This window comes from Beta vulgaris, chromosome 3 (assembly GCF_026745355.1).
Source record: "Beta vulgaris subsp. vulgaris cultivar EL10 chromosome 3, EL10.2, whole genome shotgun sequence".
Lineage (NCBI taxonomy): Eukaryota > Viridiplantae > Streptophyta > Magnoliopsida > Caryophyllales > Amaranthaceae > Beta > Beta vulgaris.
In genome coordinates this window covers 55,937,820-55,952,171 of record NC_079204.1, presented here as the reverse complement: position 1 = coordinate 55,952,171, position 14,352 = coordinate 55,937,820, and the positions used below count along the sequence as shown (strand labels likewise).

At 36.2% G+C, this 14,352-nt stretch overlaps 2 protein-coding genes across 3 annotated transcripts; both read right to left on the bottom strand.

The window, feature by feature from the left end:
• Positions 1-811: 811 nt before the first annotated feature.
• On the bottom strand, positions 812-1,868 carry LOC104889701 (hypothetical protein). Its single transcript, XM_010674987.4, has one exon. It carries the CDS (start codon positions 1,735-1,737, stop codon positions 1,051-1,053), a length of 687 nt encoding a protein of 228 aa, XP_010673289.2. The 5' UTR covers positions 1,738-1,868; the 3' UTR covers positions 812-1,050.
• Positions 1,869-6,237: 4,369 nt separating this feature from the next.
• Positions 6,238-14,348, bottom strand: LOC104889699 (probable aldo-keto reductase 2). 2 transcript variants are annotated; one of them, XM_057393210.1, is made up of 8 exons: positions 14,118-14,348; positions 12,620-12,826; positions 12,177-12,349; positions 11,793-11,898; positions 10,997-11,326; positions 7,650-7,795; positions 7,396-7,498; positions 6,238-6,779 (listed from the first exon to the last, which is right to left on the bottom strand). In XM_057393210.1, exons 1-8 carry the CDS (start codon positions 14,331-14,333, stop codon positions 6,441-6,443), a joined length of 1,620 nt encoding a protein of 539 aa, XP_057249193.1. In that variant the 5' UTR covers positions 14,334-14,348; the 3' UTR covers positions 6,238-6,440. The 2 variants fall into 2 exon arrangements, with proteins under 2 accessions (XP_057249193.1, XP_010673286.2); XM_010674984.4 differs by lacking the exons at positions 10,997-11,326; positions 11,793-11,898; positions 12,177-12,349; positions 12,620-12,826; positions 14,118-14,348 and adding exons at positions 8,524-8,724; positions 9,361-9,654 and having other exon boundaries at positions 7,650-7,822.
• Positions 14,349-14,352: the final 4 nt, after the last annotated feature.

Sequence of the window (14,352 nt, the reverse complement as noted above, 5' to 3'; positions counted from 1 at the left end):
TACAATTATTACCTTGGTTTAAGTATAAATAAATTCTATAATTGATTTGTAAGATATTGGGCACCTAAGATGCACCTTGCCTAAGGGGTGCGTGAGCCTTCACCTTGCCTTTTATAACTAAGTTTACCCCTACATTAGCCCTTCTAAAAAGCTACTAGAAAAACTAAACCCCCCAAGATTTCCATTTTAAAACCAAAAGAACTAAAACCTCTTCTTAAAGCTAAGAACATAACTTTTACAATCTCTTTGTACCTTTTTCAAGAATAACAATTAAAGAGTATCTACCTTCACCAGCATAACCAACAAACTTCAGAATGAAACTAACACCTCCATAAACTCCAGTATACATAAAGTAAATTATTAGGCTTTAGGCCACCTGTATGACAAAATTCAATGTAATATAGGTAGGCTCTAATTTTCTCAACAATTTACAGGCTTTCTTCCTTCACCTAAAATAAAACTAACAACTTGCTAGATCACCATATCTTAGGGCAATCGAAAAATTCCACCAACCAAAGATCCATCTTCACTTAATTATACCTTTAAACAGAAGAACCACACCATAATAAACTCACTCGAGTTCGATATCAACAAAAGGCAGAGTAACAGGAAACTTGCTATATCATCACAATCATAACAAAACTCAAAAGTATAGCATATGTAGGCTCACATTTCCTCAACAATTTGATCGTTTTCTTAACCAAGAAAGCTAACATCTTACTAAATCACTATATTCCAATGTACTCAAAAATATCACCAAGTATAACATTCAATCATATAACAAAATTTCGATAAAAACTGAACAAAAAAATACAGCAAAATTCTTCTATATCATCAGAGTATAGATAAACAGGATATTATCCCACCAGAACAATAATACTAAAGATGGCATTTATATAAGCTCATATTTCCTCAATAATTCGACGATTTTCGTTCTAATTTAAAACTAACTACTCACTACAGAAAAAGCAAAAGTTCAATCTTATAACAAAAATTTAACAATACCATACAATTACGAGTTGCTGAAACATTCCACCTTCTTCACCACGATCAAAAACTGCTGCTCAAAATAGAACCAAGAACTCCCAAAACCGCAAACGCCAAGAGCGGGCTAACATCCAACGTATCGAAAACCGGAGGGATAATATTCCGAAACAAATTCAAATAAGGATCACACAAATCCCTAATTGCCGACAATGGTTGTCTATCCCATGGAATATTAGGGAACCAACTGAGTAAAACCCTAACCATTAAAACACCACTGTAAATATCAAGCCATTTCGCCATTCCAGCAGCAACAACTGTTAATGGAGTATTCAAAGAACCCCTTGGACGGTCTGTTAAGGCGGCGAAAAAGAGGGGGCCCACTGAACATAGTAAGTTTGATTTTAATAAGTTGAGTTTCTGCAATTCTTCGAGTGTAGGAGAAGTTGAAGTTGAAATTGAAGTAGCAATTGAGTGGAATTTGGTGGTGAGAAGTTTCGAAACCGCGATTAGGGTTGCGAAGATGGAGGAAATTGTGCGAGTGGAAGTTGAAATTGGGGAATTGTTGAAGGGTAGAGTTGGGGATGAAGATGTAGTTGATGAAATTGAAGAAGATGAAACCCTAATTTTGAGAGGAGAGAGAGTAGCGGGGAATGAAACGGTGCGTTTAGGGGTTATAGAGAAAGGGGAGAAAAAAGGGGTTTTAGGGTTGAGGAGGAAGAGAGATTGAGAAGAAGCTGTAAAAGTCGCCATTGATGATCAGAGCTTCTTCTTCGTTATTGTTGTTAATGGTGATAAGAAGAATCGAGAAAGAAAGAGAGAGTTCGAAGAATGGAGAGAGGAGAGAGAAAATGGAGGTGTGGATGATGTTGTGATAAGAGGGTGGGTGTGTTTGGGGGCCTTTTGAGTGGGCTTCTCTTTAGCCATGTTTGAGTATTTGGGTCTACTAGTCTTACATGCACGCAATGCGTGCGAACGCGTGATGACGAATAAAGTAGAAAAAATAAAATTAATTGGATAGAAAAACTATCTTTACATTTTATTTTCTCAAAAAACTTATCTTGAGTTTAAATGTCCTACTTTCCCCCCTTTTTTCGTTCAAATGAAACAGTTAGTTATCCTCTTTCTTTCTTTTTTCCTTTTTTTTCCTTTTTCTATTTTTTGGTGTCCCCCATATGTTGCCTTATATAATAGAGATTGAGTACGGGCATATTCCCTTCTAAACAAAAAAAAATAATTAAATTGAATCGAATTGAACGGATTTTAATTGAATTAAACTGAACTGAAGCGAATTGAATTTATTACAATTAAATTGAACTTAACTGAAAATGAATTAAATTATAACTAATAAAATTGATAGTTGGAGATGAACTCAATTGAACTGAACTTAACTTATTGTAGCTGAAATGAACTGAACTGAACTAACTAAATTGAACCGAACTTATTGCAATTGAACTGAACTGAATTAAACTGAATTGAACTGAAAATAAGGTGAGGGAGAACATACTCTATTTCCTATTTGCCATCGAATGCCTTTCCTAAAGATAGGTTGGAGAGACATAAGCTTCCTCCATTGCCACGCACGAGGCAGAGGAAGAGGGGATGTGATTTCCAAATATGTCACTCTTTTAAATATTTGTGCCAAAGAAAAATATAGTATTACCTTGTTTTTAAATAACGATAACTTTAATTTTCATACTATTTACAAATTTCAATTCGGCTACTCCCTCCATCTCATTATATAATGCTTTAAACTTTTTGGGTTTGAAGCACCCTCAAGCATCTTTCAATTTTTTTCTTATAAGAAGAGAATAACTAGGCTAGTCCTTATAATAGGACTAACCCAACGCATCTTTACGCATGATAGAAATAAACTCAGAATTATTAAGTTCAAACCAACAGTGAGGGGAGTGAACCGAGTGACCCTTGTGAGCCATGAAGTCCGCTGCTTGATTAGCTTTATGGAAACAATGGTTGATGGAAACCGAAGAGAACGCCTTTAAATCCGACCCCTGCATCCAAAATCAAATTATTAATTTTCCAAGGGATCTTCCAAATATTCTTAAGGGAATTAATAACCACCAGATTATCACCCTCTATAATAAGATGAGAAATTCCTAAAGAAATGGTTGCTCTAATTCCTTCTCTCATTCCCCAGGCTTCCACTGTCAAGATAGACGTAGAATGGCGTAGACTCCCTGCACCCAGAACTGAAATACTACCTTGAGAATCCAGAATTACATAACCAAAAGAGCTATCGCCATTCTCCACTTTAGAGTCATCAAAATAAAGCTTAAACACATTTAAACACATGTCCCAAAATATTGTGTCTGTTTCTTTTGGGTCTTGAGCCTTAGACCTTGGCGGATAAACTTAAATTAATTATTTTTTTGGGTCAAATATTTGTCAGCATTTAAGGATCGTTTTTATAATTCTTAAGTTACCATTATTTCCCCTAATCTCTCTCTTAATATTTTAGTTTTTCCCTAATTTCTCTCCTGAAGTATTGCCATTATCCTTCCGATTCATTGACCGTTTTCCCCACGATTGCAGCCATATTCTGATCTCGTTTGTTTTTCTTCTCCCTATAAATACTAGTGTTCTGGTATTCGTTGGAACGGATATACACGCACAAGATCGTTCTAAACCTACTTTTCCGTCAACACCTTAAGTTAAGTTTATTCCATAAAGCCCAAGGCCCAGTCCCGGACTGGGCGACGCGCGTGTGGTAACCACATATCACCACAAACCCACTAAAAGCCTCATTGCTACTCAATTCAAAGGATATAGAAAGAGTAATGGTTATAAACCTTACTATTCCCTCGATTCTTTCAATATGGAACAAAAGATTAATTCGATCCAAAAGAACAAAATTTACCCAGAAAAATCAATTTTTTTTTTCAATTTATTGTTTAGGTGTTTTATATATTATTCACCCTCATTACAAAGTCATTAATGATAATTATCCAATCCTTGCCAGCTCAGGTGCATGGACACGTGGACATCATTAACGAGTTTACACACTTGTTCTCATTGACTTTGAAAGTTATAAGAAGGGAAGCAATGAAGCAACAAAGATGTAACAAAAGCAACATATTCTTTACATATGATGATGAAGACAAACAGATATGTAAGTATTCTTCTTCTAATCGCAGCCATTATTGTTATGGTGGCCACCAACACAGCTTCCCAGTGCCTAGAAAGTGGCGAATATTGCTCTAATGACGGCGAGTGTTGCGCCGGAACTTCTTGTTCTTCACCAACCCCAGTTCTTCCCGGAGAAGTATCCTGGAGCACTTGCCGCTGGTGCCCAACACCCGGGTACTCTTGTGGTCTTGCGGATCCTTGTTGCCCTGGCTACACCTGTGATGGCTGGTTTTTTGGTACATGCCATTGAAAGCCTCTTATGCCCTAGCTATTGCATCCTCATGCATGCTGTCCAACTGATTGAGTTTAATTTCTCTACAAAACATGATCAGTTTTGTGAAATATAAGAATAAGATAGTGCATGATTACTTTATTGTACCTTGTTGTTTTAATAGTGGAGGTGATCAACATTGACGCGACCAGTTTGAAAAATATATAGTAGGTCGAGCATAAAATTTCTCACTTTGGCTTAAATGGGCAAAGCCAACTAACCCAGGTCATGATCACATCTAATTTATTGCTTTGCTTTAATTAGTGTTGCCTATGTGACAAATTTCTCTGTTTTTTTTATAAGTGACACGTTTTCTTTTTAGGAAAATGTTATAATGAGTGACACATCTCAAATTAGTAACAAACAGTTTTCATTTATTACATATTTGCCATCGTTTAATTATTCGACTACTTACTTTAAAATCCGGTACTCAAATTTAATTACTCAGCACAAGTGATCCCAACTTTATCATTATAGGCTCCTTGGTATACCCCTACTAAAAAACAGACGAAGTACTTTATATAATCCTCTTGAGCTAAGTTGTCGAACTAATGAGATATATGATCTTAAGTTGTCGAATTTTTGAGCTATGAAATGCAAATTCTTTCTCCTATAGCAAACTTGATTTTTATCCCAATATTCTGATTTTCTATTATGAGTTTGCCATTTATGTCTCATTAATTCTTTCTTTCATATGTCCCACCACCTTATCTTCATTTCCCTATTATTATCCTTCTTTTCCTCACACGTTGATCCAAAGTTCAACAAGTGCTTTAAATCTTGATTCATGATATATGGAGTAAAAGACATATTGATAAGATAGTGAAAGAAGAAGACGCATCAGTTAGGGGGAACATGAAAAGGTTGGAAGAAACTAATGCGTGAAAGAATTAAAGCACTGCTTCACACTGTACAAGGCACAGTGTCAAGAGATGTATCTAAAAGAAAATAAGGTTCGAATTAACTTATTTCGCCTTTAATCTCTTATTGATTAATTATAGTAATATTATATGGTCTAACTCTCTTTTCTAAAACAACAGCCACCATACGAAGGAAGTTTTCAATTTACCCGAGTGTTGATAACTTGAAGTTATCAAGTATGAGCACAGATTCACTGGATAACATAAATTTGCTAAGAAATAGCTACCTACGAAATGCCAAGACCCAAAAATTACATGTCAAAAACTAATTCAACAAGGATTGAGCTCACTCTCATCAAAACCAAGACCAAAGCTTGATCAGAACATTCACATAAAGCTTATAAAATACTCCCTCCATCCTCTATTAGTTTACCCCTTTCTTTTGCACAGAGTTTTAAGAGAAATGATGTTGTGGGTCATAGAAAAAAGAAAAACTATTATTTTATATTAAAGTTGAAAGTATGTGTGATTAAAAGTTTGTGATCCCATTACAATAATAGTAAAAAAAGAAAGGGGTAAACTAATAAGGGACACCCTTAAAAAGAATACGAGTAAACTAATAGAGGACGGCGGGAGTATATATATATATGAAGCTAAAAATTCGCAGAAACTTAACTGGCAATGGAATTGCTTAAGATACCTTGGCAAGGAGAATCTCCTTGGTATGAGCGAGGTCCATAGAAATCAGAGGTGTCAAGGAAACTGATGCCAGAGCTCATAGCATGATGGATAAGGTGAGAGATCATGTCTTCCTTGGGATTTGAAGGGCTAAAAAATTGCAAACATCCCCATACATCCAAGACACTATTACTTTTGGCTGTTCTTGTAGGCCACTTATCCATTGATTTTACCATGTGCCAGATACATACATTATGTGAGAATAGCTGAATGAATGAATGAAATCAACCATAGAACTTTCATGAAGATTTACTCATCTTTATTGAGGTAAAATATATTGATACAACTTTAAGTAGAAACCAAAAGGCTCACATAACTGGTAGAAAAAAGAAAAGAAAAAAAAAAGGAAACGTATTGATGTTTATGACAGAAACAACTCTTATACAGTAGTCAGTGAGAAAAACATGACACGAACAAGAAGAAAATAGGATTCACCATCTTCATTCAGGTTTCCATGAGGATAAAGGTGGGGTTTCTGAATTCTTCCATGTAGATGAAAGACCTCCATAGCGATCACCCTTGACACTGTCTTCAGACGCAAGAGATTCTAACTCGGCCATTTCTTCTGGAGTTAGCTTTACAGACAAGGCTCCGATGTTCTGGTTGAGGTTCTCGATCTTAGTGGTTCCAGGGATGGGGCACACATCATCTCCTTGGTGATGGACCCAAGCAAGCGCTAATTGGGCTGGGGTGCATCCTTTCCGGGTAGCTATTGCACTGACCTGCTCGAATATGAGCTTGTTATGCTCAAGATTTTCCGGCTTGAACCTTGGCAAGTGCTGGATCACAAAGAAATAAGTTGGTCAACACAGAGCTAGAGATCAATTCTAAACATGGTGCTCATTACATAGTTATTCATTATGTGCAAGTTGACACTTCAATAGGCCCAAAAAGAGCAACCATATTTACTTCCAATCATTAATGTACATGTTTGCTAATCATAAAACATAAGTGAAGTGCAATGCTTGCATTTTCTACAACTTGACCTAGAAGTACACTTTGGATTGCCCTGTTTCCAACCAGAATTAAGGGGTCAAACAAATAACTAATTAACAATGGCGTATAGGATGTTGTTTTCAGGTTTGGCAAATAACAAATTTGGTCGTATATATTTGCTGGAAGTACAAAAGAGTGATACAGGGTATCCCAAGAAAGGCTTCAAGTGAATTCAAAATTTTTTTGCCTCAATAACGAAAGAGGCAAAAATTCCACTCTGCATGCATATGTCAAATGACTTCAATCTGTTCCAAAGAACCCAGACTAGAATTCTCATTTTTTTTATTAGCTCAGTCTGAAGAAAAGCTTTGCAGAGGATAAGTGAAAAAAAAAAGATGACTAATCTGGCATATATCGAGTTTATAATAAACCAATTCAATTTGAGCACTTTCAACGAACCTGCCGGAAGTCCTCCTTCACAAAGTTCTCAGTCATCTTGGGCCCTGAAGAGAGAAAACCCCTTCCCAGAGGACTGTATGCCACAATTCCAATACCGAGTTCCCTGATTGAAGAAACAACCAAGTCAGGACTCTGACATATTCTAAAAATTAGAAAGAAAAAAAAGAACTCTAACGTACAATCCCAAGTTTCCAAAATTTTCACATTCGATCATCATGTATGAGAGATTATTAGAAATATCTCACGATTCTCACCTGCAGGTAGGAATGATGTCTTCCTCCACATCTCTTGTCCACAAAGACCATTCTAGTTGGACTGCTGTTATGGGGTGGACTGCATGTGCTCTTCTGATGGTTGACGCTGATGCTTCAGATAGACCAATGTACTTGATTTTCCCCTCCTCAACCAATTTCTTCAATTCTCCCACCTAATGTAGTATGTCAATGAATCAGAGGATAGAAACTAGTTTTTAAACAAGTTCTATCTTGGGTAATCTTAATGTATGTTTATTTGGTTGACAAAAAAAAACATGAGAAGAGCAAAGTAAAAAGTTGTTTGGTATACGGAAACCTAGTCCCCCAAGGTAAGTGGAACTTCCTATGAGAAGCTTAACTTCACATTATCAATGAAACAACTTTATTTCTGAGAAATGAGACTACATAGGAAAAAGCACATCCTAGGAAGTATTCCTTCCTATATTCAACCAAAGGACCGCTAATTATTGCAGCAATTCTGATGTATATATGAATCAAGCATAACAACATCAAAAGGCCCTATGTAGGGAAAAACACGAAAGCATGCTGCAAAGTATTCTATCAACTAGCTAGTTGCATCTGTATAACTTTCAGGTGCAAAGCCCTGCCAAACTGTAGGGAAGAGTTGTGATTGGTAGCTCACAAGCAGCATTAGGACCTGTTCCCTAAACTTAGCAATAAATGTAGCGACTTGTTTTCCAAGTATTGGCTAAAGTTTTATGGACATTTACCGACCAAACATTAATTGTGCTGATAACAGGTTATTAAACTGATTGAAGTCAGTGCGTTTGCGAAAATTAGTGGCAGTTACATTTCAGAATTATTAGCAAGGATGAACTCTAATAAAGTATCAGAATGGAGCAAATGAACACACCGTTACTTCAATGGGGACTTTGGTATCGATACGGTGTTGATAATAGAGGTCGATGCAGTCAATATCAAGCCGCTTCAAGCTTCCTTCACAGGAGGCCCTTACATATGCAGGATCACCAAGTATCTCTCCTTTTCCATCCGTATATCTAATGCCAAATTTTGTAGCCAATTCCACTTTCTCTCTCCATTCACCTTTCAATGCCTGCCCAATTCACAATACCATAACCCAAAAGGAAAAAGAACCACAAACTCATCAGTACCCAATCAATCACAATTTCACAACATACCAAACACTAAAGTTGCATCATCAATAAAGTCCAAATTACAATCAAATTTGTTTATAAAGTTCACAAAATTCTTAACAGAACATAAATCCAAATCATAACACCAATGTCACTAAGTTCAGATGGCCATCAAATTGTATCAAAATTCACCAATTTCCCAAAATCATAACACCAATGTTACTAACGGCCCGTTCTTTTGGATTGAGAGAAACTGAACTGAACTGGGACAAAGCTGAACACGAGAGAGTGTCTGAACTGAACTGAACTAAACTGCGAGAAACTTAATTGCGACAAACTGAATTGAACTGAACTGAAAATAATAAGTATAAAATAACAGTGCCTAAGTTGAGATGGCCACCAAATTATACCAATTTCCCAACAACAGCCACCAAAACCCCAGATCAAATTTGCGCACAAAATAACCAAAAAAACTAAAACTTGGCTAAATCTAAATTACCCACAAAAAATTGACCTCACCCATCAAATCAAGACCAATTTTTTTCACAATAATTAAGCAAAGAACCAAAAATTGAATTGGGTAGTTGTTAAATTACCTTGCCAATGAGAATCTCATTAGTATGAGGTCCATATATATCAGAAGTATCAAGAAAAGTGATGCCAGAGTTGATAGCATGGTGTATAAGTTGAATCATATCTTCATCAGGTTTTGGTGGGCCATAAAAAGCAGACATTCCCATACATCCTAGACCTTGAGCTGATACTTCAAATCCTTGAGAACCCAGTTTTATTCTTCTAATTGCTTCTGCCATTTTTCTGCAATTTTTATCTGGGTTTTTCTGGGTTTTCTGGGTGTAGGTGAGAGTAAATGAGTATGAGAGATGTTAAAGTGAGAATGAAGGGAGTACTTATAAAGTGGTGGTTTTAGTTCTTAGTGAAGATAGAGGATTGCGTAAGTAGTGAAGTCATGAAGAATGAAGATAACTAGCAAAATGGAAATTCAAGATGTGTCCATTTTATACTTTAGTAGTACTCCATCGTTGACTGCAAGAACTACAAACAAAGTGGGCTGTTCTTGATTAAAACAAGTCGTATATACTACTTCAATAATTTATTAAATTGTTTTTAGGTCGAGATAGCCAATCGTGCGGGTCAATCCAGTCCAACCCGTCTCTTGGACCGTGTGGGCTGAGCTTGCGAAAAGCCCGGTCTGCCCAGCTCGAACCTTGAAATTAGTGGGTGGATCATGGGCCAGATTTTTTGAGCCTAAATCATGAAAGCCCGCTACTAAAACCGCCCAGCCCAATCCACGAAGCAGTCCAGCACAGTCCATGAACCGAACCAGCCAACCCAAGCAATTATTCACAAAATTGTGTATATTATATATTTTTTAATCAAATTGCACATATTATAATTCAAAAATAATGAAATTCTTCATTACTATTAGTAATTGTATATATTTTAATTAATATTAAAGGTTTTATGTAACAACAATAAATGATTATATAACTTTGGAAAAAAATTTCTCATGCCGACCCGCTAGGCCCACGAACCGTCAGAACCAACTCCAGGACCGCGAAAATCAGTAACAGAACGGTGTGGGCTAAGATTTTTCAACTCTTGGATCAACCCACCCAAATTGTGAATTGCACGGTCCACTCCTAGGCCGTGAAATCTCAGCCCCAGCTCACTAGCGTCCACGGACCAGCCTGCGCCAGTGGCCATCTCTATTTTTAGGTGGTTAGTAGAAGTTTGCTATTGGATTGGAATTACAAATGAGACAATCGTATCTACTTTTGGTATTCATGGTAAACCAGTAATAAATTAATTAATTACATTAAATGGACAATGATAAATTTTTTTAATATTTTCAATGAATTTTTTTTCAAAATGTGAAAATGAAGATATTTCATATAAAATAAGCAAAGTTAAAAGAAATCAGTAAAATAGTATATAAATGTGTCTAAAAATATTGTAAAATAAATCTCTATTTCTAGAGCTCGGAAAAATAGAGATTTTGATCAAATGTTCTACATCTATGTAGCTATTAGACATTTTGCATACTAGTAAAAAATAACATGAACCACTTTGAGCATTATTTTATAGGATCACCTAATGTGAATATGTGATGATACTAATTAACGAGAAGAACACAACACAAGTACACAACACAACGTTGCAACTTACAACAACAAATAAAACATAAACCCAAAACTAGTACTTTCATTCAGCTTTCCATGAGGACAAAGGTGGAGTATCTAAGGTCTTCCAAGTAGCGACTTCAGCTACATACCGATCACCTTTAACACTGTCTTCAGATGCAAGTGATTCAAGCTCTGTCATATCCTCAGGCGTCAGCTCCACAGACAACGCGCCGATGTTCTGATCGAGGTTCTCGATCTTGGTGGTTCCGGGGATGGGACACACATCATCTCCTTGGTGATGAACCCAAGCAAGTGCTAATTGTGCTGGTGTACATCCTTTTTTGGTTGCAATATCAGCCACACGCTCGAAGATGTGTGCGTTATGCTCAATATTCTCTGCCTTGAATCTTGGAAAGAACTGAAAAAAAAATGATTATAGATAAGCCAATCAAGTACAAATTAAACATTTTTTTTGCTGGAACAAGTTTTTGTTGTTCAGTTCAGACAGTAGAATGGTGAATATGGGACAGAAATATAACAATTGATACAACTTACTTCAAGACAGAAGTGTATTGGAATTTGGCAACTTTTACTCGTACGTACTACTAACTCATATCATAAATTTCATGTTATTAGGCAAGCTACTATAAAAACCTTTCTACTTTTGTGTGTACATGGGCAACCATACACGAAACAAGGAGTTTAATGTTACGTTATACTTTGAGACGGAGAGAGTATGTATATATGTTATAACTTGTAATTTTGCAAGTAAAGTATGTGTGTTTGTACATGTATCATAGGTAATCTGCTTGGAAACTGATAGAATCATCGATTTTAGAAATTTACGTCCTCATAATACAATGTAGATGAGGTAGATATTGTACCACTCGTCGAGAGTCTTCCTTAGTAAGATTTTCCACCAATTTTGGCCCTGAAGAAAGAAATCCCCTTCCTAGAGGACTGTATGTTACAATTCCAATCCCGAGTTCCCTGAGTTGATATAATGAATAAGTTAGAACTCATATATTTTTAAGGATGTTAAATTTGATTAAGTTGTAAGGAAGTAATTATACCCAGTGTTACTCCGACACTTTCATTTACCTTAAAAACGGGGTGTCATGTCGTGTCGTGTCCGACACGATAATTTACTTGGATACTTCATTTTAAACTAAAAACTTGATTTTTTTAAACAAAATAGCCGAGTCGGACACTTGAACACTCGTATTCGAGTAGACACTCAATCTGTGTCTGAGTAACATAGGCCATACCTGCAAGTAGGGACTATAATTTCCTCTACATCTCTAGTCCACAAGGACCATTCCAACTGAATAGCTGTTATTGGATGAACTGCATGCGCTCGTCTGATAGTCGATGCAGATGCTTCAGAGAGACCAATGTACTTAATTTTACCCTCTTCAACCAGCTTCTTGAGTTCTCCCATCTGTAAAATAATGTGTCAAATAAAAGAAAATGTCTTTCTCCATGATGGCTATGAACGAGTTTGTGTCAATTATCAACTATAAATAACACAAGCATATGAGAATTCATCTGGTTCAAAATAAATGAAACACTTCTCTCAAAAAGCTCTTACATAAAAGAGAAAAGCGTTTCATTTATTTCATAACAGCGGAAGCATATTGCAACTAGCTATTGTAACACTCGGACAAAGTCTAGTACAAACAAGAAGGGTGAAGAAGTAAATTGGACAAACCGTGACTTCAATGGGAACATTGGTATCAACACGATGCTGATAATAAAGGTCGATACAATGGACATCAAGGCGCTTCAAGCTTTCTTCACAGGCTGCCCTAACATATGCAGGATCACCCCGAACTACCAAATTTGTATCTACAATATGGTTGTTGATGCCAAATTTGGTAGCCAATTCCACTTTTTCTCTCCATCCCCCTTTAAGTGCCTATACAATTTGCATTATTAGAGGGATAAAATTAATTGCTTACAGAAATAAGTTTTACATCGATAAATGTGAAAAGTCCAAACGGGTAAACTAATAAAGAACAGAGGGAGTAACTTGTAAGATGACCTTGACAATACCACATGCGCAGCAAAAACTAATTATTCGAACAAAATTCACCCAACAAAATTATGCATTTAAGCACTAGAACTCCCCCCAAAGTCTAAACATCCAAACAATAAGATCACCCAACAAAATTATGAATTTGAGCACAAGAACTCCCTCCAAACATCCAAACAATAAGATTCTCCCAGCAAAATTATGCATTTAAGCACAAGAACAACCTTCAAAGTCCAAATATCCAAATAATAAGATTCACCCAGAACTAATCATGCCCCTATAAGATAGGGATGAGTATTGGTCAGGTCTGGGTCGGGTCGGGTCTGGTCATACCCTAAACTCGACCCTAGATCCAAATTGAATCCTTAGGGTCTGCAAGGTCTAAGGCCTAGCCTATTTCCTTTATTTTTTTTCAATTTTTGAATATTATTTATATTTCTTGATGTTCGATAGTGCTTATGATCTGTAGGGTCTGGGATCTAGAATCCAAATAACAAAAGTTGAAATTTTAAGATAAATACGAATGTTTTTCTCTAAAATACAAAAGACAAAAACAATATTAAATAAATTCAGATTCCATGTTTAAGATCCAAGTTTAAATTATTACGACCCACACCTGTACCCTAAGAAGTTTTACTTGGATCTGAATCCAAACCTGGATCCTAAGGATCCAGAAAAAGTTGGACCCAGACCCTAAATTAGGGTCGAGTAGTCCAATAAAATCCTGGATCCATACCCATTTCTACATAAACTCCCAAAACTTTTCTTCAATACCCAAACATGAAACATAGATAATCAAACTAGCGATCAACCTATAAACTGAAGTGGTACATGCTTATCGTTAAAAAATGTACTCCCTCCGTCCCATAATATAGTGCCTATTTCATTTTTGGTGGGTCAAACTTTAAAATCTTTGACCGAATATTCTCATTTATATATATATAAAAACATATGCATGTGAGATCTTGTTAGATTCGTCTCAATGTGTAGTTTCATAATATCAACTTTTTATATTTTTTATTAATATGGAATTGAAGATATTAAAGGTCAAAGTTACGTCTTGGAGACCGCGTAAAAAAGAAACAAGCACTATATTATGGGACGGAGGGAGTATTTAATACTTATGATTAATCCTTAGGGTTGCATATACTACAAAAATTGAACTTAAAATTACCTTGCCAAGAAGAATCTCGTTGGTATGAGGTCCATACGCATCAGAGGTATCGAAGAAGGTGATTCCGGAACTGATAGCATGGCGGATAACTTTAATCATGTCTTCCTCTGGTTTAGGAGGTCCATAAAATGCAGACATTCCCATGCATCCTAGACCTTGAGCAGAAACTTCAAGACCTTGAGAACCCAGTTTAATCCTCCTAACACCACCTGCCATTTTTTTCTGTTTTCTAAGG